At 43.7% G+C, this 26,050-nt stretch overlaps 1 protein-coding gene across 5 annotated transcripts in view; it reads left to right on the top strand.

The window, feature by feature from the left end:
• dacha (dachshund a) overlaps positions 1 to 26,050 on the top strand; it is a 414,265-nt gene that overhangs the window by 221,078 nt on the left and 167,137 nt on the right. For 4 of the 5 annotated variants that reach the window (XM_085996109.1, XM_085996121.1, XM_085996115.1 and 1 more), the window contains exon 3: positions 13,832 to 13,963. The exons of the other annotated variant lie outside the window; for it this stretch is intronic. In XM_085996109.1, the coding sequence (XP_085852235.1) occupies positions 13,832 to 13,963 (132 nt within the window). The remainder of the gene's footprint in view (positions 1 to 13,831; positions 13,964 to 26,050) is intronic. 5 annotated transcript variants of the gene reach the window in all.

Below are 26,050 nucleotides of genomic sequence, written 5' to 3'. Positions count from 1 at the left end.
CCTCTTAACCCCTTGGGTCAGAGGACAGGAAATGCCGGTTTTCAGCGCATGCGCTGTGCATGCTGAAAACCGGCAATTCCTCCGGGCACACGCGTGAGTACCCCGTCCGTACTCACGCGTTGTGCCCAGAATTACTGGGCCAATAAGTCCACAAAGATAAGATATCATCTTTAGCATGTATTTTTTTTTTTAGACAGCGTCTGATAAAGCAGTAAGACTTTTTGAATGAAGCAGGCAAATTTGTCTCTTGGTAAACCTTCCAGAAACCATGGGGGAGAAGTTGGACATGCAGCCAAAGCGGACAGCAAGTTGGTGAAGCGATTGCTTCGCTCGTTAGTCTGTGCCAGCATGAGGCCCAAGGAAAATCCGACGTCTGGCTTCATTTGAATGAAACAAGGGAGCTGCGGGCGCCAAGCGGGCATTCTGATGCAGCTCACCGGTCGGGGCCTGCTGGCGCTGATGCCAAGTGGGCCTGCAGGTAGGTCCTGGAGGGTGGCGAGCCCGGGCTGGCAGCGGCCCGTATGATTTTGTGCACTAGGAGGAAAACACCTACTCCTCTCAGCTCCATAGAAATATGACTTTCAAAAAGTTTTGAGGCCATTTCTTGAGCGGCCTCTAGTTAATGATCACTGCATAGGCCGCTCAAGATCTGGTTCAACTAGGCGGAGCTTGCACGGCACAAACCCCGCCCATTTGAACCCAAAATTTGCAAATATAATACGCTTAACACCTGTTTCAGGTGGGCATCCTGGACACCTACAAAGTGCCTGTTTCCAATAAGGTAACTGCCTAATTTGCCGGGAAGATCGGGCGTGGGAGGATGCCACAGGGAATTTGCAGGCCCAGCAACCATTTTGTCCCTTGAAATCCGGTGAAAGCAAGTTTAATTTCTTCCCCCAGTGTTCTATTCAGACAACGTCAATCTCATTTTAACCAGAGTTTGGATATCCTGCCAGAACCAAGGACAATGGGAGAACTTCCCAATATTAATCCAGTCCTCTGAAGTTAGAATTGCCAATCCATGTTTAAGGATACATAAGCAGGAATTATTGCGTAAGATGAAGCAGAAAAAGAGCGCATATGACAGATGTCAGGTTGAGAATACAAGTGAGAATCAGGCTGAATATAGAAAGTTCAGAGGGGAAGGGAAAAAGAAAATAAGAGGGGCAAAGAGAGAGTATGAGAATAGATTGGCAGCTAACATAAAAGGGAATTCAAAAATCTTCCATAGGCATATAAATAATAAACGGATAATAAGAGGAGGGGTGGGGCCGATTAGGGACCAAAAAGGAGACCTACACATGGAGGCAGAGGGCATGGCTGAGGTAGGAAATGAGTACTTTGTATCTGTCTTCACCAAGGAAGAAGATGCTGCCAAAATCATAGTGAAAGAGGAGGTAGTGGAGATACTGGATGAGATAAAAATTGATAAAGTGGAGGTACTAGAAAGGCTGTCTGTACTTAAAGTTGCTAGGTCACCAGGACCGGATGGAATGCATCCTAGGATGCTGAGAGAAGTTAAGGAGGAAATCGCGGAGGTACTGGCCATAATCTTCCAATCCTCCTTAGATACGGGGGGTGGTACCAGAGGACTGGAGAATTGCAATTGTTACACCCTTGTTCAAAAAAGGGTGCAAGCATAAACCCAGCAACTTCAGGCCAGTCAGTTTAACCTCGGTACTGGGGAAGCTTTTAGAAGCGATAATTAGGGACAAAGTTAACAGTCACTTGGACAAGTGTGCAATAATTAAGGAAAGCCAGCACGGATTTGTTAAAGGCAAATCATGTTTAACTAACTTGATCGAGTTTTTTGATGAGGTAACAGAGAGGATTGATGAGGGCAATGTGGTTGATGTGGTGCATATGGACCTCCAAAAGGCATTTGATAAAGTGCCACATAATAGGCTTGCCAGCAAAGTTGAAGCCCATGGAATAAAAGGGACAGTGGTAGCATGGATACGAAATTGGCTAAGTGACAGGAAACAGAGTAGTGGTGAATGGTTGTTTTTCGGACTAGAGGAAGGTATACAGTGGTGTTCCCCAGGGGTCGGTACTAGGACCACTGCTTTTCTTGATATATATTAATGTCTTAGAATTGGGAGTACAGGGACAATTTCAAAATTTGCAGATGACACAAAACTTGGAAGTGTAGTGAGGAGAATAGTGATAGACTTCAAGAGGACATAGACAGGCTGGTGGAATGGGCGGACACAATTTAACGCAAAAAAGTGTGAAGTGATACATTTTGGTAGGAAGAATGAGGAGAGGCAATATAAACTAAAGGGTACAATTGTAAAGGGGGTGCAGGAACAGAGAGGCCTGGGGGTATATGTGCACAAATCGTTGAAGGTGGCAGGGCAGGTTGAGAAAGTGGTTAAAAAAGCATACGGGATCCTGGGCTTCATAAATAGAGGCATAGGGCTGGATTTTGATACTAGAGGCATGTAGGAGGCGGGACTACAACTTTTGGAGTTGTCGTCCCGCCTCCATCGAGTTGTGGCCAACCCACGCGATTTTCACTTGATTGACCTTGTTGAGCCTGCCCAATGGGCTCAGAAGGCCAATTAAGGGTCACCCGGTAACAGGTGACATCACAGATTGACATTTCATCTGTCAAGAGCTTTTGACAGATGAAATATCAGCGTTTGACAGCTATTTGAAGCTGTCAAACACTGACAATCTGTACACTAAGTTAATTCCTTCCTCTCAGGCTGATTTAGAGATCTCTCCAGAACAGAAAGCTGAATGCTGCAACTTTTGACAGCTCGCGGCCATTCTGCTTTCTGTGCCGGTGAGATGAGGGACTCCCGAGACCTGAAGGAAGGAAGGCTGTAAAGGTAAGTAAAACTTATTTAAACACTTTACACACACCAAACACACTTACCTCTGCACTCATGCACACATCACTCACCTGAACATCGGACATCTCGAACCCTCCAAGCCCTTCAGTCCGACGGTCCGCCTCGCTAACTTGGCGTGGTTTGGAGCCGTTGGGAATCCCACACTTCAGGGATAAAAATAGGGATTAGGCTAAAAACTGCCTGTTAACTACCTGATAACAGGCAGTTAATTGGCACTAATCCCCTTCCCGCCTCGGGGAGGTGGGTCCCAACACAAGTCGGGTATCCGCCTCCTTTGAAACTGGCATGGAGGCGGGTTGGGGGCGGGATGGGTTCGTGCCCCCCGATTTCGCGATTTTAACCCCCCACACGCCTCCAATCCTGCCTCAACGGCCCAATGAAAATCAAGCGCATAGAGTACAGAAGCAAGGAAGTTATGATGAACCTTTATAAAACACTGGTTCGGCCTCAACTGGAGTATTGTGTCCAATTCTGGGCACCGCACTTTAGGAAGGATGTGAAGGCCGTGGAGAGGGTGCAGAAAAGATTTACGAGAATGATTCCAAGGATGAGGGACTTCAGGTACGTGGATAGACTGGAGAAGCTGGGGTTGTTCTGCTTAGAGCAGAGAAGGTTGAGAGGAGATTTGATCGAGGTGTTCAAAATCATGAAGGGTCTAGACAGAGTACAGTAGATAGAGAGAAACTTTTCCCATTGGCGGAAGGGTCTTGAAGTGCTCTTGCAGAGTGCCGGCACGGGCTCGATGGGCCAAATGGCCTCCTTCTGTGCTGTAACCAATCTATGATTCTAGAAGTCTAACCAGTCGACGTTCACGCATTGTTTGAGTTATAAGTGCCTGCTAATGCCTTAACCAATTCAATTTGCACTTAGAGAAAGGCTCCATTAGCCTGACTAATTTAGACTTAGCCTTTCCTACATTAAAACAGTGACTACCACTTCAAATTACTTAATTGGCCGTAAAGCACTTTGGGACGTTCTGAGGTTGTGCAAGGCGCTATATAAATGCAAGACTTTCTTTAACTTCCAGGAGATTCCTGACCTTCATTCTGAAATTCTGTAAGGAAAGTCCATTTCAATTTTTAACTCTAGATATTTAAAAACTGTGTAAAATAAAACACAGGAAACTCCCTATTTATTACACCAACCAAAAAGTAAAATGATAAAGCTTTGTACAATGTCATAAAAAGACTGCATCCACTGAATAATATCTTGTGCAGACTATCTTTCCAAGTAACACTCAATATCTCACCCTGCAGAGATCACTTGCTTGTAATGGTAAAAAAAATATGGTTGCGGGTGGAGGGAGGTGCGGGGGAATTTTGGTGTAGAAAACTGGACTATTGAAAATGTCTGCTGTGGAGTTTAAATATTTCATAGTTCTGAAGAATAGTTCCTGTAAGGCTTTGTAAAAGGGTGCAAAATTTTACATTTCTAGACTAATGATACTGAGTTCAGCAGCGCTACTGTAGACCTGTGCATTCTTACACAAGTTAGGTGCTGTTAAATAAATCTTTAATTTCATACCGAAATATGTTGACTCTGTAGGTCTTTGCTCTTTTTCATTGTAATAATTAGCAACCCTGAACAAATCGATTTCCAGTCGACATTTTGGCAGAAAAGCTTCCTCACTAATGTGTAAGGGCTGTGATCCCATTTAAAATTTATTTGGATTAATAAGCCGTTTTAAGATGCCCAAACTCCGTTGCGTTTGAACTCCCGGAATTATGATTATGAATTCAAATTCTAACAGGACTTCGTCTAATTTGGTTTGTTTAAAAAGCAAAGCTGTAAGTAATGTTCCTGTCAGCTTTTATACTAGTCCTGCAGGTCAGCTGCAAATCAGATGGTGAGTAATGGGCCAAGTATTAGTGTGTGATTTGGTTTTTTAAAGTCATAATATTCATGTTTCTGATTGTAGCTTTAGTCATGCTGATGAAATCTATGTGATAAATGAATAACTGGGCACATTTAAATTTATCAGATTCCCAGAACAATTTTAATAAGTTTGCCAGTCATTCCTGATAAATTAACTTAAAGATACAATCGTTTGAATTAATATTTGCCAAATGATTGTTCTGAGTATTAGAACTCGTAGCTTAGCAACACATTCTCGTATTTGACAGTCACAGCATTTGTTTTCTTGCTGATTATTGCAAAGCTTGGTGCTTTCAGCTGGAAAAGAAATCTATGAAACATTTGAATGTGTTAAGTGTCTAAGGTTATGTTGCACGTTGAAATATTTATTGGCACGTTATATTGTCATGAGCTTGTATGTGTTGTGGATTAAAGCTTGAAGTTAGCAAAAGATAACATATTGACATTGTTAAACTGCATTCAGTAAATCACTTGCATGGTTAACCATCAGTGCCTCAAGGCAAAGGAGAAAATTCCATTTTTAAACCCTTTGAGGATGTCACCAGAGCAACATTTTTGCACCAACATCAGGTTTTCCATTTACTCAGATGCTAACAAATAAAGATGTGCTCTTGGCCATTCTCATTGTGTTGTAAAATCTGATAACATATCATTTCCAAAAGCTGTATAAAGCTTTGAACTGAAGCTTGATACAATGCAGGCAATACAAACTCTCCCATTTTGTGTCATTCTTTGTCAGAACTATGTGAGCCAATGAAGCAATTGTAGCTGCAACATGTAAACTCCCAATTTAATCATCCGAACCTCTTCTCCAGTGCCTACTTTCGCAAGTCTGAGACTTGGTTTAACTGGAACCCATCCAGTGTTAGTGCAATGTGCTACTCACTGTAATAGGCGCTTGATGTGACCTATAAAATGTGCTAAAGTGTTGTCACTGTGTCTTTCCACTTCTGCAGGCGAGCAACACAGTAATAAATCAGATATGAATAAAAAACAGCCTCAGCCCAAGCAGGAGAAATCACCGGCTATTTACAAGTGACTAGTATTAGCTCAAATCTGAGATAGTTTAATAATTTTGAAATGCAATTTTTCGTAACGCCACCCTCAAGCTCACAGCAAAACCAGGAGGCTAAGAACAGATGACATTGCTAAAGGTTTGACATCATTGGAAAATAATTATTGCCAGAAGAGAAGGAAAACCGTGGAGGGGAAAATAAAAGCATGCTGGAAGTACACATTTCCTAACTGACTGCTCTGATTTTAGTCAACTAAAACTGTAGTGGTTTCACTAGTGGCTGCTAAACAACTGCTATACTCACTGAAGGCCTACGATGTCAGAGACAATAAAATGATCCCTTTGGGGCGAGGGAGAGGAAAAGAAGGTGTTGTATATATTTATTGCTGTATATATTTATCCTCTTGAGTACTGAACGATTGTGGACGTTATGGGAACAATTTTGACTTTGGGTGATTGTGTAAAATGGACAAAATCAATTCAGACACCTGTTGTACATCAATGGAAATGGAAATGGGAGAGATACATAGTGGGTGGCTGAATTGATATTGCCCGGTTTACACTACCCAAAGTCAAAATTATTGCCTATGTCTATAGATTTTTCTATTTTGTAAATCAGTATCTTGAAGGTCCAGCTGGTGAAACACAATAGCATACTGCCCCTTCATCTCTGGGGAACATGCTCAAATTCAGTCCAGACTGGTGGAATCAAGTTGCTGGCTGTGAGGACCCCATGTGAAATGAGTTTAATGATCTCAAATGTCTTCCTAGTGAGAGTCTACATAAAAACAATGAGTATTAAAATTGATACTAAATTAGCTAATAAACTAAGGGGGAGAAATTGGGTTGCTTTGTGCCTCCCGTTAGTGCCATAAGAGGGCGCCAACGGGGCGCAAAGCAACTAGCGCCCGGGCGTGGCGCCACCAATGCCTCCCACGAAATTCAGCGGGAGGTTAGCGGCGGCCATAACCGTTAGCGCCCCGTGGCGCTGCGCCGCCGGCGATGACGTCATCGCCGTGTGCAGCGCCCCAATCGCAATCTTCGGGAGCGCCCCCTGACTTACCACCGGATGCTATGTCCGACGGGGTCAGGGGGGCCTACCTGCGGCCGGGGAGACGCTATTTAAAGGCGAGGTGCGGGGCGGCCATTTTTGTTGCTGGCCGCCTGCCAGCACCTGCCTCCGCTCCCGTCCCCGGCCTCCTTACCGCCCCCCCGCGGAGTGTCAGCTGCGCTCCTTGAGCCCGGCACTTCTCTTGAGTGCTGGGCTCTTTTGCCGGCACTCCCAATTCCCAGGGACCCAGCTGGGCCCCGGGTCACGCTGCACAAGGCCCCTCCCTTTTAAGAAGGGGAGGAAGGCCTGCAATACCGTGGCACATAGTGCCGTGATATTCCCTCGCAGCGCCCCAAGAGGGTAGTGGGGCGCTTCCAGTAGCACCCTGCTACCCTCTTGTGGTGCTACCACTCAATTCTAATTTTTCCGGGGTGCCAAAAGTAGGTTTTTAGCCCTAATAATCTTATTCAGAGGCCACAATGAGTATTGATGTAGGAAGAGGAAACATTCACATTGGTGCAGTGAGGGTTTACTGTCCTGAGGTAGGTGAAAGAACATCAGTGGGGACAGAGTGGAGATGGCATTCTACTGCATCAAGCTATATAATATCTGACTGGGGAATTCTGGACGCTTACACAATTACAACTTTCTTGTAATATTACTTCTCTAACATCGTCATATGTTGGTTGTGTTTTTTATTATGCACAATGTTTTCAGTTCTACAGACCACTAAACTTGGCTGATGCCTGGCTTACTTCGGGAAAGAAAGATTTAAAAATAACAGATGGTAGGGAGATGAATTACGAAGGCGTATGTAATCTCTTGGGGCCACGTGCACCTTTGTATTGCATTCCCAACCATCTGTTGTTCTATATTTTGTACCTCGACAATAATACATGTAAAAGTCTTGTGTTATTACACAGGCCAGAGAGACCAAACATCCCATGTGTTGTAGTGGTGTCCAAATGTGCTGTCACTCTCCAAGGGTTTAATCCTTTGAGTAGTGATAGATCTATTCAGCTTTCAAAATACTCAATTCATTTATTTAATATCTGCAAGGATTTTACACATGTAAATTTTCCAAATCTTTGTTGTAATAAATGCTTCAGCATAGTTTGGTGCAGAACTGAACAACATGAATTTATTCTTAGAATATTGTGAATAGATGGAAAAATTACAATTTATGACTTGGAGACTGAAATACCACAGTCCTCAAAGGATTTCGAGACTCTCATAACTTCACAGTTGGTTAAGTGAACTGACAGATAAAACAAATGGCTGTCTCTGATCTGCAGAAGCTTTACACTTGCAAAATCTTGAGCTGAAAAGGGTAAATCAGACAGCAGGTGCTTGATGCACTACTTTTGGTCCAATAATGTACGACTTAAGAAATTGTACTCTGTTAAATATTCATCATACATGAAAATAATAAACTGTGGCCTTAAAATGCATGTGACTTCATTTCAGATGTGATTCCAGCAGATATTTTCCACTACGTTTTGCTCTTCCATTGTATTTGTTTGCCTGCTACTTGCCCCAGCTCCCATGATTCCAGTGTCTCAGTATGGCTTCCTCCAGCTGAGAGACCTGCTAGGCCCCTGTTGCAGATGTCTGTGTGAGGTAGGGTTACCAACTCTGGTTGGACATAGTCCTGGAGGTTTTATCACATGACCTCCCGTTTTCATATCCAATATTTTTTGTAACTAATAAATGAAAGTGTTCCAAGAAATTTAAAAAACCTCAATGCTTTTAATGCCGTTATGATTTTTCTCCTGGGTCGCTCACAGCAGCATCTAGGAGATCAATCTTTAATTCCTGGAGACTCCAGGGCAATCCTGGAGGGTTGGCAACCCTAGTATGAGGGCTACCAATGAGGCTGAATAATTGTTCAAAAGGAGGTCTGGTTACACATGATGTTTATTTCACGTTACCCTCCCCGGACTGGAGTGCAACACTCATCAGCAGGGCCTGAAAGGCTTCAGCACATTAATGATGAGTTGCAAATGTCATTCAGCCATTGGCCTCTTACTGCTGAGTTACTGGGTCGCCTTATTTCAGCTGCAAATTTAAATTTAGTGTTCATCTGAAAATACTGGGACTGCAATTGAGTTTTTGTGGAAGCCATTTATAAAAATGTAGGTGTTTGATTTAAGGAGCGTTGTTAAAGGTTTAAGACTTACACACTAACTTACAAATACATGCACAATAGTCCTTTTCAATACAAAGGCCTAGAAATTCACTTGGGCGCGGGCAGCTCGCTCGCGCCCAAAAGTTAGCGCTGGGCGGGGAGGCATTAGCGCACGCCGTATATTCGTTTTCTGTGCCCCAATTCGGAAGCGGGCGCTATACCAGGGTGTGCCCGCCTCCGTTTGGGGCGCTGCAACTGAATATCGGCGCGCTAGTTGCCGCAGCGCCACCCGATGCGGTGCGGCAGGCTGCGGTACTGCAGGCCTCCTCCTTCTCTTAAGGGGGAGGTGCCTGCAACGGCCGGAGCCCCGATCACGAGTGCCGGCAAAAGAGCCCGGCACAACGGAGAAGTGCCGGGCTCCACGGAAACCAGCCGGCAATGCCGCGGGGGGGGGGGTGGTGGAGGAGGCCGGGGAAGGAGGTGCGGGCAGGCGGCCGCTGAAAAAGCAGCCGGCCGCACCTTCAGCTTTAAAGCACCCCACTATGGCAGCAGGACGGCCCTGTTTTCTGTTCGCTGTTTGCGCCCGCTTCGGAGGAGGCGGGTGCAAATAAATATGGGGATCGGCACGGTTTCGGGGCGTTACGGGCCACCGCGCACACCGATGACGTCATCGGTCCCGGCGCAGCGCTAACGGCTACCGCCGCCAATACCGCTGCACTCAATTTCCGCGCTACCACCCCGCCGGCGCAAAAGACCTCTTTAGGCGCTAAGTGGGCGCAAGGCCCACTGAATTTCTAGGCCAAAATGTTTAATTATCTTGTAATTCATGTGTACCTATGGACACAAAATAGGACAGCCAGCCCAAAGCAAATGGATACTTGATCGAGCATATAGGGGGGAAAATTTGGTGGTGCCCCCTTTTGGGGTGCTAACTTTGCCGAGGTGTTACTTTTAGCGCCCCGAAAAAGTTAGCACCCCTGCGCCATATATTCAATGGTAGCAGCCCAAGCAGGAGGCAGGGCACTACTGGAAGCGTCATCGCCGGAGGTGCAGCACCGCAGGGCGCTACCACCTACCGCCACCGCTAACCTCCTGCTGAATTTTGCAGGAGGCGTTAGCAGTGCCGTGCCCAGTGCTGGAGGCTTTGTGTCCCGGTAGCGCCCCCTGGGGGCGCGAATGGGAGGCGCAAAGTCACCCAATTTCCCCCCCCCATAGTATATTAACTTTTATTGTACAAGATTCTGATCCATTTATTTAAATATAAAACTACAGCCCACATGTAAAGTGTTTCCCATTTATTTGATTATGAAGGAGCGATTTTAGCAAAAACCGGGCAGGCGAGCAGTTTAAAGTCGTCAGTGGAACTTATCGGCCAAGGACCCGCTCTTTTCAATCAGGTTCCAATTTAACCTCTTCTGAGCAGGCGGGAAGGATACCCACTGGAATTTGGCAGATTCCTTCTTTAAACGTGCAGATCGGCCTCTGATGACATAATCGAGGCCCGACTGCTATTTTAGCAGAGGCCTCTGCAGAGAAGCCGTTGTGTTGCTCCTCCGGGCCTCGTAAGGAAACTTTACATGTTCCCTACCCTGGGCTCCCATCCCCCGATGGCGAGGCCCTCCCAAACCTCCTCCCCGCCTCTTAGCTGAGTGTCGGAGACCATTCCTTTGGTACCTGGCAGTGGCCTCTTGCCGCCCGCTGGCTACCTGCTGCTTCCCACCAATTTTGGGTGGGAACCTAAGTGGGCGTATGCCGATGAGGTACTGGAGTTAAAAGCTCCCAGGCCTCACGCTGCTGAGGTTGGAATGGTTTGCCACCCCCCTCCACCCGACCTCAGCCCCCTGCCCGCACCACTGCAGGCCCGAGTCAAAATGAGGGTTTTAATGTGCATCATACCATAGAAGTGCCCATCTTAATGATGTCATTCTCACTTAATGCCACAGTAACCAAAATGGCTTTCCTCCCTTGATACTTACTTTGTTTACCACCACTCTTGTTGCACAGTATTCTTCAGTCTTTTCTTATGGTACATATTTGTCCTCACAGCAACGGAAACCTGACACCATTGACCAAAGCACATGCTAGGCCATGATAATTTAGATGGGCTGGAATTTGCGGTCGGAGGCGTTCCTCCAGAATGCTGGCTCCCGGGCTTCGGAGACTTTGGGTCCTGGGCCGACAGGCGCGTGCCTGCATAAAGGCCCATGGATACCAGGAACACAGGGATCACATGGGCCAGGTCCTCCCATCAGAAAGGTGCATTCCTCATATGCTTATATTAGCATATGAGGAATCCCCAAATAATTAAATAATTTACACAACTGGAATAAAAATAAATGTTTCCATTTTCACATTTAATTAAAAGTCCCTTGAATGAAGCATTTACAATAAAAATGTAATTTTTTGAAAAATAATTTTAAACATTTTAATCCGGACCTTAATTTACATAAACTAATTTTAAATGTTGTGGATGATTTTTTGTTTTTAAATTATGCTGGTGAAAGCAGGCCAGACATAAGGGTTTCGTGGGCATTTGCCGGGCAGTAGTTGTGCCAGCGAAAGTGATTTTTGGGTCGGTTCGTATGATCTGTCAGGGCCAACCTTGACAGATCGCAAGTTCCGGGTTTTTGCGCATGCCCAGCGCATGCGGAAATCTGGGCTCCCATCCCTGATGGCGAGGTCCTTGTGGGGCCTTTTACAAGGCGCCTACGCAGTCATTGGCCCCCGCAAAATCCGGGCCTGTGTATGAGTTAGATGCAAGTAGACTGAGGCAAAAGGGCATCTAACTCAGCGGGCATGAGGGGAACGGTTACATCACTGGTCTTATTATATTATCAGATGCAACAGAACTATACTCAGCATTATAATGGAAAATCACCACTTTGTCAATGTTTGCCAAATCTCATCCACAGATAACAACATACTTTAGAAGTCTAATCACTTTTGTGTACAATGTGCATTTGTATCAGTTGTCTTTTGTTTTTGCTTACATTGAATTATTGAATGAATGATTAAATGGACTGTGATGGAAAGCAATTAAAATGGCCCTTTTCATCAGTTTATAGAAGTTCTAATCCAAGGGCAACACTTTTTGTCAAGGCATTACCTATTTATCAGGATTTAATTATGCTATATCAAGCAATTGAATATAAATATCATTATGAAATAATATAGAGCTTGTGTTATGAGGTTACATATATAGTTATAAAGGATGACCATGATAGACAATCCATTGGTTGAGATGTCATTATACTTCTAACTTTTGTAAAAAAATTAAAACTCCAAACAAATACAGTTAATAAGCTAATGTTTTTTAAAGCATTATCTATCCACCATACACTCCCAAATACCTGCCCAAGTGGACATTTTGTTAAATGTCAGAAACAAGAATGAAAGTTTCTAGTAGTTTTCAGAAACTACCTGTAGGAACTAAAATAATAGGAAAACTGTACCAATTGGTTTTCATTTTCATGGTGGATGAGCAGTTAGTTTGACAAATTATCATGCAAGAAACTAAGAGTAAATTTGGCCAATCATCAAATGGAAAACATTTAATTCATAGTCAAGCCCAACCTTTTTGCTAAATATAGATTAAACTGTAAATGCTGGAAATCTGAAATAAAATGTAAATAAGCTGGAAGCGTACAGTGGGGCCATCAGCATCTATAAAGAACAAGAATGGTTAATGTTTCCACTTCTGACGAAGGATCTACACCTGGAATATTAAGTTGTCTTTTCTCTTTAAAGGTGTTAATGGACTTGTTTCCAGCATTTCCTCTAGTTTTTGTCATTTAACAGCTGCTTAAAAACAAAAAAAAATACAGTGCATAATTTAAAATTGTATTTTGGAAGAACTGTGCTGGTTCCCTTCTTTGTGACTCCATGTGTCATTTTTTAAATCCAAAAGCAGAACAGAATGTGGTATCTGCCTGTTCTCCAAAGTGTGTCACAATTCTTGTGTTGTGAACTGGTGGATTTATTAAAGTATATTTGTTAACAGAGATGACCAGATAATCATTAGTCACACACTATAGTAATTCCTTGTGATTCCTTCTAAATGCATCATGATGATCATTGATATTCTAAAGAAGTTTAATTGTACTCAATTCAAGTATTTCCCCATGTATTGGCCTATGTGCCTACAGGTTTATCTCTAATAGACACACTGGGGAAGAAAAGGACGGTGACTTTATTCCACTTATTAAGTCAGACCTTTATGACTAAAATAGTCTATTATTCCTCAGAAGTCACATCTACTGCAATTGTGTTTAAACATTTTATCTCGCCATTATTTAGAAAAATCTATAAATTCTTTTTAATTCTCCCCTCCCTCAACAAATACGGGATGGTCCAAGCAATGGTCATAGACACCATCAATGCTATTCTTTAGTCAAGACACCAGTGTGGAAAGACCCACTCTTCCCACTTCTGCTGATCAGAAGAAGAATGATGAAACTGGCCTTCAGAGAAAGAATGAATGTAAATGCCAGTGAAGACCTGTATTTTAACTTGGGTATTCTAATTGGGAGTCTAATGCTTTAGGATGAACCTATATTATACATTGCACCAAGTCCAAACACTTGGGGAGTTAGATTGCTAGTCTGACTCATGAATTATACCGTCGTTTTCACATTGATGTGCACATAAACTGCTACACATCAACTTTAAACTGCTGCACATCAACTTTAAACTGCTGCACATCAACTTTAAACTGGAAGTCTAATGGCTGCTTTAGTGTTATAGCTTTCAGGCAGCCTTTCATTTATTAACTTTTAAGGCCCTTATCAAATGCACAGCAGTGCTTTGCATAGGTGTAATGTATTTAACAATCTTCCACACTATAATAACTGAACCACTGTCTTTTAAACAGTGACATGTTATCTTAATCACTTGTTTGCTAGGTCTAACTGCAGCAGCCATGGCTGAAGCGATGAAGTTACAAAAGCTGAAACTTGCAACAATGAATAATCTCCATGGTAATGGTAGTCAAAATGGCACAGAGTCTGAGAATGAAGAACTGAATTCCAGCACAGGTGAGTTCCCAGCCTGTAAGTATAAGCTACTCAAAGAAATTTTGGAGTTAGTTTGCCATGACTAGTTATCGTCAGATATTTTACACAATTTTACCAATAGTTCAACATTGCCATCATATAACACAAGGCCATTATGGCAGATGTATCCCAAAAAATCTACTTTGCAAAATACACTCTCAAAGTCAATGGCCCAGAATTTGCGGGGAAAGTAACGGCAAGATCACGGTGCTCACTGTTATTAGTGCGTAAACCCCCCCCCCCCCAGCAAAGTGTGGCAAGGAAGAGATACATTGTGAGTTGTGAATTGCCACAATTGCTGGACGATTTGTGCCACTCCACTGTTAGCCTCACAAAAACTGGAACTCGCCGTCAACCTCCCCATGAGTGTCAAGAAATTGTTGGATTTGTGCCATACATACGAATTAAACTCGCCACAGACAGATAGGGCTGCTATTTTCCAGCGTAAGAACCCTGTTAATGAGACGATTTATGGTCCTGACATGCCACTCAACCTTGGAGGCCCAGAAAAAGAACAATCAAAACTGTGGAGTCTCACTCCTGCAGGTAGTAAATTGTTCTTGGAGGTTTTTTAAATTTTAAATCTTAAATTTTTAAATTTATTTCTTACTTTTCCTTTGTCTCTTTTTTCTCTCTCTCTTAATCCAATCTTTCTTTCCCTCTCTTTATTTCTCTTTTTGTATCTAATTTGTCTTTAATTCGACTTATTTCCATCTCCATCGTTTGCTGTTTCTTTTTCTATCCTTAAATTTCATTGGTTAAGAAGATGGACAGTTGGTCCCATCGTTCACCAAGGTCCAAGATGTCGTGTTGCCCTCACCGCGCCATTATCAACTCGCATGTCCAGCAAATTGTGGCGCAAAAGTAATTGGAGCTGAAGGGTGAGGAAAAAAATCCAACTCCCAGTGCTCACGAGATGCCCCGCTCCAGCAAATTTTGGGCCAATATTTCTTCAATGTTTATGTATTTTAATGGATCCCAAAAAAAATGTTTAGGTAGGAGTAGGTGGTCACAGAATATTGATTAAGTTCCACTATCTGATGTGTCATGTTGTTCTTGAAAATCTTTCTGCAGTTGTGTCTCCACAGGGAAGTATTGGGCAACACTGAAATACAAACTATTGTATTAACCCAATTGATAGACTGCATGCCTTTTAAGTGTACATCTGATTTTCCACAGTGTGTATAAGTATTTATGCACAAGAGGATATGTAAAAGATGCTGGTCAAAAATTAATGCTTAAAATGCTAATTGATGGTTCAGGATCATTTACAGCAGACCCATGGTTATTTTATGTTTCCACTAACTGGACTCAACAGTCACAGAATAAAGTGCTACTAAATCAAATGAACAGTTAGCAGTTCAGCATCTCAAATGTGTATACTGCAAAACAATAGTGATAAATTAATAAATACTCAATGTAATATATGCTTAATAGAACAGTGTTTTAATGGATATAATGGCGTGGGATTTAAATGTCTTGGGAGTCAGCAGTTTGCTGAAAAACAAACCATCAAATGATAGCATTGACATATAACTCAGGACCCAGTTATACAGAATGATGGGGCCTTAGGGTGGAGGAGACAATAGGTTCTTGAGAAAGTCAGGGGATGAAGATTCAAGGGTAGACAGCAGAACAGGCAACAGAGACTATGGGAGCAGGCACGAACTGGAGAAATGAAGATATTTGAGATTGACGAAGTAGGTGAGAGACCGTAGGGTCTCTGAGAACGGACTGAGGAGCAGAAATTAAGACAGCATAGATTATAAGGCAGGCAAATGAGTGAGAAATGGAGACCCGAGGTAGACAGAGATAGATGCCAGAGAGTCAGGAGGAAACAGTAGGGAGTCAAATGAGAACATTTAGAGAGAGCAAGAATAGATATTGAAAAGCATTGTAAAGGAGAGAGATGTGGACATTGAGGAGATTTAGAATAAATAAAGATGAGATTTTATAGTGTATTTTAATTGTGAGGATCAGTTTATAAGCAAATAACATCTCAGTGTCTGTGGAAATGGTAACCCATCTCTAGTGTCAATTCATCAATGAGTAAGACTAAGGTGAGGTACTGCTACATGTGGCAGTTATTAAGTCGTTCATGATGAGTTTTTCCATGGGACTAAACCATTGGTTCTGTCACCACTCATGCAATGTTAAAATTATACATTTAAGTAAACTACTATACAGTTATATGGAAGGCACATTCTAATGAACTGCTATTGATTTTAGTGTTTAAACAATTAATTGTCTGTATTCCAAGTTGACAGGTAGAGAAAAGTGTCTGCTACTGCCCAAGACAGTGCCTCCCACTGCGGCTTTGTGGTTTTCCATCATTCATCTTTGCTACTGCGTAGGGACTGGCTGAAGAAATCTATTGCCATCAAAAGTACCTTTACCTGACATCCTGTTACAGTACTACATCAGTGATTAGAACAATGCAAACAGAACTGCATCAATAAGTGGTTCTGCAAAAGCTGTGTGTGAAAAATATATAAATATGTACATGGACAAATATGTAGCTCGATAAAATTGTGGGGAAAAAGTTGAAAATGAGAAAAAAAAGTTACATGTTTCACATGTCCTGGTCCTTTTTGGCTTAATTTCTTAACTACATCCCTTTGCAGCGGCCAAAGTGTGTAAGAGGGCAAACTGCTGTGCAGGAATGTGAGCCAGCCATAGGAAGGCTCTAGTGATGAATGGCAATAGCAGTTGGTCTTCCCCCCCCCCCCCCCCCCAACTTGCTGGCTTGGAACAAGGACATCATATTTGTATAACTATTCATGAGTGGAACTTGCTTACCTGTTTGCTGAACAGGACTCTGCTTCAGAGAATGGTGGCAAAATGCAAGAGTTTCCAATGTATTGTGGCCCAGACAAATGTTGGATTTAGCAGGATTAGAATCAATGCTCATTTGCCTCAGTAAATGAGATGTAAGTTTAGATCTGATTGGCTTTTGCATTGAGTGATACTGAATTAAGGCTAAATTCCATGTAACTTAACAATATAGTGACAAAGTGCAAATGGAATTGATTCTAGGTAACTTGGATAACATTACCTCCCCATCCACAAAACTTACAAGATCTCCAAATCCATATTTGCACTGAATGAGAATCAGACATACTTCCTGGTTGCAGCTTTTGATTTCAAGGAACATCTAGGCTAATGTATTGCAGTATCAGAAAAATTATCAATAATTTATATTAACTTATATATTCTGAGCAGTAAGTATGAAATATTCCAGTAGTTCTCAAGCCTACTATTTTGATTAATTACATTATCAGTTACAGATCATATTCCTTTGTGATAAACAATGCAGCTCATCGAACGGTATCTGTTTGAATATTCACTGGCTTGGCCGTGAAGCTCAGCTACAGCCTTGAGCAGTTTTTACTTCAACTGTCAGTAGTCTTAGTCTTTATTTAATGGGTTCTACATGACTCTGCATCACCATTCCCTGACGGCTAACAGCCTGTTACAATTCTGCTATGCTCCAAATTCAAAATACCATGCTTTATTGTTTTAGTAAATTGCTTTGCAATTTATTGCTGCCTGTGCTTTGTAATCCATAAAAGATTAAGACGGGTGTGCAAGTTTACACAAAACAGTTGGCTGATTGATTCTTCTACTTGCCATATAAGCAGAGGTAGATATTTGTGTAAGTTTCCAAATCTCGATGGCCCAGAAATTCCGTTCGCAGGAAGACCTGTCAAATCTATGAATAGAGATCAGCCCCAAAACATAAGTAAACCTTTAAATAAATTTTTTTTTAAATCACATTTTTAAAATGACTATAAATTATAATTTTTGAAAAAAATAATTAAAGTTTTTAACAGGGCTAAAAATAAACTTACCTTTCTTTAAAGTATTTTAAAATGATAAATCAGTGGAATTTTTTTTTTTTAACTTTGTTCACCTCTTGCCTTGTTAAAAGCAAGCCTTGCGCCTGCTTTTCCAGGCGCAGCTGTTTCAGACTTACCTGGACTGAAGCAACTGTGAAAAAAACGAAAGTTTCAGCCGTACGCGCTGCCTATCCGGCGCAGGCGTTTGACCCGTGAAGCCCTTTCTTCAAAGAACGGAAGTTCCGGTTTCCAGCGCATGCGCACTGCATGTCTAAAACCGGCACTTCCGTTGGCCCTACGGGTGAGTACACAGTGTGTACACACCCGTAGGGAACGGAATTTATGGGCCATTGTCACCGAGCAGTGTTGGAAACTGTTATATCCATGTATCTTAATGTTGTGTCCTTCAATAATCAGACAACAGACTGCAGGGGACGATCAACAGGTGTTTACTGAATGAGGGTTCAAACTGCAACTGACTGTACAGATCACTACTCAGGGTTTATATACAGGTGTGGTCACTGCCAGTACTACAGGATACAGGAGCTGTAAAAAGTAGTTCTCCCCCTTAAAGGTACATACATTACAATTCCTCCCCTTTTAGATTAACAGTACCATAACACTCATTTAACAATTAAATATCAAACTAATTACAATTAACACTTTTAACATGCAACATTAACTGAAAATAGTCTATTTATAAATTCAGTCTTTGGGGAGGCTTCCTGATTCTTTCTGGATAACGCCTTTCCTGAGTGTCTCGCTCTTGGTGCGGAGGCGATTCTAACACCCTGTCGTCAGTTGATTCATCAGCTTCCAATGCTATTGTTTCTGAGGTAGATGCGACCTGTACGTCGGGTTCCTCACCAGGTACGTATGGCCGAGACATGGGGTTGACTCGTTCCTGTGACTCTAGGATCTGGTCAGCATGGCGTCTCACAATGTTCTCCCCAACATCCACTGTGTACATTAGTGGCCCCTGCCGTGTGCATATTGTTCCTGGTTGCCATTTCTCTGTTCGGTAGTCGCGGGCCAAGACTGGTTGCCCTATATTGAAGCTCCTTGTCGGCTTCTCATTGATGTGCTGGAATTGCTTACTCTCAACATCTCTTTGTACGTTTGGTCTGAGCAAATCCAGACGAGATCTCAACCTTCGGTTAAAGAACATCATGGCCGGGGCCTGGTTGGTGACTGCATGTGTCACATTTCTGTAGGCTAACAGGAAATTGTCCACCTTATGCTGCAGTGGAATGTTGTCATCGCACATGGCCTTTACTGCTTTTTTAAAGGTTTGTACGAACCTCTCAGCCAATCCATTTGTGGCTGGATGATACTGGGCGGATGTGTAATGCCTTACCCCATTCCTTTTCATAAATCTTCGAAACTCTTCGGACACAAACTGTGGTCCGTTATCAGAGCAAATCTGTTCTGGCAAGCCGTTCCTGGCAAAAATGGTCCGTAGGACTGCAATAGTTTTCTCCGTGGTGGTGGAGGACATTTTGATCACCTCGGGCCATTTTGAGTGCGCATCCACGGCTATTAAAAACATTGAGTCCATGAATGGACCAGCAAAATCAATATGCACCCATTGCCATGGAGATGAGGGCCACTCCCATGGGTGTAGAGGGGCATGTGGTGGTGCATTTTGGACCTTCTGGCATCCTGAGCAGCTCTTTGTCAGGTCCTCGATTTGCTGATCGATCCCCGGCCACCACACATAAGCCCTAGCAAGGCTTTTCATTTTCACCCCTCCCAGATGACCTTCGTGAAGCTCATTGAGCACTCTCTCCCTTAACTTGGGTGGAATTACCACTCGGGATCCACACATCAAGGTCCCCTGGCATACTGACAGCTGTTCTCTTCTGGATGAGAATGCTGGCAACAGTGAGTCGCCATGTGCTGGCCATCCCTTCACCGTCAAATCATATACCCGAGACAGTGTCGGGTCATTTCGGGTCTCCTTCTCTATACCAGCGTTAGTTACTGGCAAGCATTCAATTATAGTCGAATGAAATATTTCGACAGGATCCACTGCTGGTGCTTCCTCCGCAGTAGGCAGTGGCAGGCGTGATAGCCCATCAGCGTTTCCATGCTGTTTCGTGCCCTTATACTCAATTTAATATTGGTGCGCCCCTAGAAAAAGGGACCATCTTTGTAGCCGTTGCGCAGTCATCATCAGAACGCCCTTCTTTGTATTAAAGATGGAGACAAGTGGCTGGTGGTCAGTCAGCAAGGTGAACTTCTGCCCGTGCAGATAGTGATTGAACTTTTTCACTCCCCACACTAGGCTGAGGGCCTCCCTGTCAATCTGGGCATAGTTACGCTCGGCTGAGGTCAGTGACCGAGACGCAAAGGCTACTGGCCTCTCCGAGCCATCCGGGAATTTGTGCGATAGCACCGCTCCAATGCCATAGGGTGATGCATCAGACGCCAACCGAATTGGTAGTGCTGGGTTGAAATGAGCCAACACCTCTTTCGATGTGATCAATGTTTTGCTCTTCTGGAAAGCTCATTTACATTCGTCACTCCACTTCCATGGTACCCCCGTTTGCTGTAGGGTGTTTAGTGGGTGTAGTACGGTAGACAAATTCGGCAAGAACTTATGGTAGTAGTTCACCAGCCCGAGGAACGACCTCAGTTGTGACACATTTTCCGGTGCTGGAGCCTTGACTACTGCCTCAATCTTTTCAGGGGACTTATGTAACCACTCTTTATCAATAACGTGGCCACAATATGAGATCTGCTTCTGGAAAAACTCGCATTTGTGGCGATTAGCTCGGAGCCCATATTCCTTCAATCTAGTGAGCACCTGCTCCAGGTTGGCGAGGTGATCACTGTCATTTTCGCCTGTGACCAGGATGTCGTCCAAAGCACACTGGGTCCCTGGAATCCCTTGCAGGACTTGTTCCATTGCCCTTTGCCAAATAGCCGGAGCTGATGCTACCCCGAACACCAGCCGGTTGTATTGGTAGAGACCTTTATGAGTTTTGATCGTGAGGTACTGTTTCGAGGCTTCTTCTACCTCCATTTACAGGTACGCCTGGCCCAGATCAATCTTAGTGAAGCGTTTCCCTCCAGATAGCGAGGTGAAAATATCTTCAATCCGCGGAAGCGGATATTGTACCGTGTGAAGGACTGGGTTCACTGTCACCTTAAAGTCCCCACAGATGCGAACCTTCTTTGGTTCCCCAGGCGTATTACTCAACGACCTCTTCATTACAGGAATGATGGGTGTAGCCCACTCGCTCCAGTCCACTTTGGACAGTACTCCTGAACGTTCCAAACCTTCCAGCTCTGCTTCGACAGCTGGGCGGATCGCATAAGGTACCGGTCTGGCCTTAAAAAACTTTGGGCTTGCATTTTCCTCTATTTTGATCGTCGCTATTATGCCTTTTAGTGTTCCGAGTCCCTGCTGGAACACTTCTTGTGCGTCAGTTAGCATTTTTGACAGTCGTCCAGGTGTGACGTCATCATCCTTTTTGGCATCTACAGTCAGTGCTTGTATGGAATGCCAATCTAGCTGTATCTTCCGGATCCATTCACGTCCTAGTAGTGGTGGTCCTCCATCTGGCAATACATATAGGTCCATTTTTGGTGTTTCCTTACCGTTATATATAACGTTCACCCTTATTTTTCCTTTGGGGTAGACATTTTGCCCCGTGTACGTCTTCAAGACAATCTTTGTATCTCTCAAGGGTATATGTGAGAATAGCCGCTTGTAGTCCCTTCGGTTTATGACTGTTAGGGCTGATCCTGTGTCCAATTCCATTTTCACTTGGACTCCTGCTATCTTGAGCGTGACCCAGATAGTTTGGTGATCCTCCATTTTGATCACATTATGTAGTTTCAGACAACCCAGCTCCTTGCTTCCGGAGTCTGTATCACTCTTCTGTTCGTCTGAACTACTCTCCGTCACCTTATGTACCTTCTTGTACTTCTCCTGTGAAGATTTCTTGCTGCTGGTTTTCTTTCCTGACCTGCAGACTCTTGCTATGTGTCCTACTTTTCCACACTGTCTGCACACTTTGTCCTTGAACCAGCAATCATTATGGTCGTGCGTTCTGCAGCAGCGATAGCACTTCACTGTTCTGTATGACATTTCATTTGTGCCATATTCTTGCGGTCTCCGTTGTATCTCTGCAGCGCCCTGTGCTGCTGCTTCGTGTGATACTGCAATGCTGAAAGTCTTGTCCAGCGTAAGATCCTGTCCTGATAGAAGCCGTTTCTGGGTTCCTTCACTTTGAAGCCCACACACAAACTTGTCCCTTAAAGTATCTGCTAGTCCCATTCCAAACTGGCAGTGTTTCGATAGCTTGCGCAGTTCCGTTAAATACTCAGCATTACTTTCATCTTTATGCTGGTTCCTTTTGTGAAACTTAAATCTTTCTGCTATCAGCAGCGGTGTGGGGTTTAAGTGGTCCTGTAGGATTGACACTATGTTTTCAAAATCCTTTTCTACTGGCTTCTCTGGGGTTACTAGGTTTCGTAGTAAGCCATACGTTTTTGCACCCATTGAATTCAACAATACCAGAGCTTTCTTGTCATCTGGCACTTCATTCGTCTTGCAGTATACTTCTATGCGTTCGACATATGTCGTCCAATCTTCGACTTCATTGTCGAACGCTGTGATACTGCCACTCTTCGGCATTTTTGGGTGTGGTTAGACTGGCTTAAAATGGCGTCTCCCGCGCTGCTGCCAACGCCGCTCTCGGCGGTCGTCGTGGCAAATGGCGAGGCCCGTGGGTTTCGTGCGCTGCTCCTGCACTGCTGCCAATGCCGCTCTCTGCGGTCCTCGTGGCAATGGCAGCGCCTCGCGTTTTCCTGCGCGCCTCTCCCCCCCCATTGACGCTGCTCGGCCCTTGAACACCAGCTGCGCTCTGCTCTCTCTCGTCTCTCTCCCCGTTGACGCCGCTCGGTCCTGAACACCGGATGCGCCCTGTGCGCTCTGCCCTCTCTCTCTCCCCCGTCGACACTGCTCGGCCTTTTTCTGTGCCGCTCGGTCGGCTCTAGCCGCCGCTATCCGGGAAGGGTCGGCGCAGTACCTGTTGCCAGCCCGTTTCGCTGGACCACCGTGACTGGAAAGCCAAGCCTGGCTCTCGACAGCCTCCGCTGCGATGCTCAAATCTCCGCTGGATGACTGGGCGGTTGCCCGTGGTCGACGCCCGTGCTTCTGGACTCGACCTCCTTCCACTGTTCTCCAGGAGCGAATCCCTGGGAGGTGATGCTGAGTTGCAGGTAGGTTCGAATCTGCGCCGTCGCCAATGTTATATCCGTGTATCTTAATGTTGTGTCCTTCAATAATCAGACAACAGACTGCAGGGAACGATCAACAGGTGTTTACTGAATGAGGGTTCAAACTGCAACTGACTGTACAGATCACTACTCAGGGTTTATATACAGGTGTGGTCACTGCCGGTACTACAGGATACAGGAGCTGTAAAAAGTAGTTCTCCCCCTTAAAGGTACATACATTACAGAAACAATTTGCATAAACAATCCCAAATTATTTTCAGGGACCCACAATGGAGGATTTTGTTCTTGCTGTTTGCAAGAGGGTCAAAGTACCTTCATTGATATAATTTTATTACACCTTGTTTGCTTTTATTGCAATAGAACAAAAACCTCCAGTAAAGTGTTGAACTTGCAGTGGAAGTTCACAAGAATATTCAATTATGGCTAGAAACAATTTTTCCCTTTGATAACACATTTATATAAAGTCAAAAAATGAAGATGAATAAACAGATGAAAAGTATGACCCCATTTTATAATGTGTAATGAGTTCATCTGGTGGTAAATCTGATGGTTTGATTTTATGCGATCTGCAGGCTATTAACAATGCAGTGCATTTTAGTAGCACCAGATCAATATAAATTAACTGGCAGCTAAAGGGCACAATCAGCGACTGAGAATGAGTGTATCGGTCAGGTGGTAAATCTGCAGCCACAGGTTGAGGATCACTGTTACATTACACAAGGAAGGAAAAAAGATTTTTACTGCAGTTCAACTTATGATTAACAAATAAAGACAAATCCAGATCTTATCAATTATAGGAAGTAATGTAAATGAATGGCCCTATAAGGATCCACACCTCTAATGACTATATCTACAGGGTAACTCCTTGTGATATATATATATTTTTAAATCTACATATTTTTCCCTTCTTACTAGTTATTTTTCAGCCCTTTTAGGTCTTACTATCCCTGCAGAAGGAGTGTGTGGGTCTTAATAAAGGCTGCTTGAGTTGGTTTGTGTCCTACCGCTGTGCTTTCCCTCCCCTTTCAGTACTAAAAGCAAACATTACACGACAAATACAGACCTTCCAAGCCACCGTCCTTTGAGGACATTCTCATTTCTGAGCAATCACCCATACTTTGCCTCAGTATTCACAAAGGAGGTGGATATTGGGATTGTAGAACCACCAGATGTGGGTGTAGAACAGCTATTGGAGGTTATTATTCCAAGAGAAATGGGACTAAGTAAGTTACTCAGACTTAAAGTAGACAAACCACTGGGACCTGACAGTTGTCAGGTGAGGATCCTGAAAAAGTTAATGCAGAAATAACAGAGGCTCTGACTATAATTTTAATTAAATCTGTGGAAAGAAAAGTTGTGCCAGAAAACTGGAGGGTGGCAAATGTGGCATACCTCTTTTAAAAGAAAGGAGACAGAGATAAAGCAGGAAATTATTGAGTGGTTCGTCTCTGAACAGTTAGTGAATTGCTAGAGTCTATACTATAGAATGACGAGCAGTCATGAGGCAGGTGAGGGGTGGAAAGAGGGGGTGCAGAGAAAGAGCTGGGTATCATCGGCATATATGCAGAAGCATGTAGATGAGGAAAAGGATGGGACCAAGATAGATCCTTGGGAGACTCTGGAGGTCAGGGTGCATGGACAAAAGAGAAGCCATGACTGGAGATGCACTGCTACATACAGGAGAGGTATTGGAAGAGGATGACATGGTCAACCATATCAAATATTACAGAGAAGGCAAGGAGGATGAGGAGGGATAAAGCACCACAGTCACAGTAACAGAGCATGTCATTTGTCACTGATTAGGACCATTTTGGTGCTTGAATAGGGAATTATGGGAGAGATGGGCATAAAGCTGGGATGCAACAACACCTTCAAAGCTAAAGAGTTAAACTTCAATCCCAAAGAATGAAATTAGAAGACAATGGTGGCACTCATTCAGAATACTGTAAAGCTAAAACAGCAAGGGTCTAGCCATTCTTTAAATTTAGTGTTTAACCCAATCTTGCACTCTATATATTTATAAAGCTAAAAAGGGAGAACAGAGACAGGGTGGTAATTGGCAATGACAGAAAGGCCGAGAATGGATTTTATTTTTGAGGACACAGAATAACATTTTATGATTCCAAATAGTCTTGACATATAAAGCGAAGGAGCACATACATAGTGACAGACATGTCCAATGTGCAGTACATCCTGTCTGTCAGTAAGTGACCATGCGTCATGCAAGTAGGCTGTTTTGCAATGATTGGGGTGTGTGACCACCTTTGAAGATGTGAACATGCCAAGGCTCTCAATTTAAGTTGCCTCTTGACTGTGTACTCTGTTGGAATATGAATATGCATGAGAAGCAATGAAAGACATCTCAAGATTACGTGAGGCCTTGGCATGAGCCAGCAGTAAATATGGAACAGGTTGATGGCAATATTTTGTGGTTGGCATGCTTGGGTATCTGTTGGGTAGTCTTACCTTGGCAGGTTCCTCCACATTCGTTCCCAGGTTATATGAGTAGTGTAAACAGAAATGTGCATGGCTGCCACCTCCTAGTAGGCATGCTGCACTGCTGTCTTCTGGGGATGGTGCCCTGGAAGGCCGACCAGGACAACCTTTCTCTCACCCATGCCCATGCAGCAGAACCTTCAGCTCACCAACCATCAGACAGGGGGTTTGGGTCTTTGCCACTCCATCACTTGCCCACAGGCTCTGTTTTCTGCCCAGTCACTTATTTTCCCCCCATAAAGCTTTGGGGAAGACTTTTTTGCCCCTTTCCGAGTCTGCTTACCTTTGCATTGCTGCATCTCTTTCAATGTTGGCTGCAGCCTTATAACAGCTGATGGCAGGTGTAATTATCCAGCTTTTCCTGCCAGAGCAATCCGGGGTGGGAGTTCATTGGAAATATTTAGATGGGCCAACCACAGAAGACAGCTGCCGAATGCAGCAATCTCTGCAATCCATTCCCACCACCTTAGTGTCGGATGGA

This window comes from Somniosus microcephalus, chromosome 1, assembly GCF_052327205.1.
Source record: "Somniosus microcephalus isolate GS21.2 chromosome 1, FLI_Smic_1.0, whole genome shotgun sequence".
Classification (NCBI taxonomy): Eukaryota; Metazoa; Chordata; class Chondrichthyes; order Squaliformes; family Somniosidae; genus Somniosus; species Somniosus microcephalus.
The sequence above is the reverse complement of the archived record's forward strand: the minus strand, read 5'-3'. Positions and strand labels throughout refer to the sequence as shown.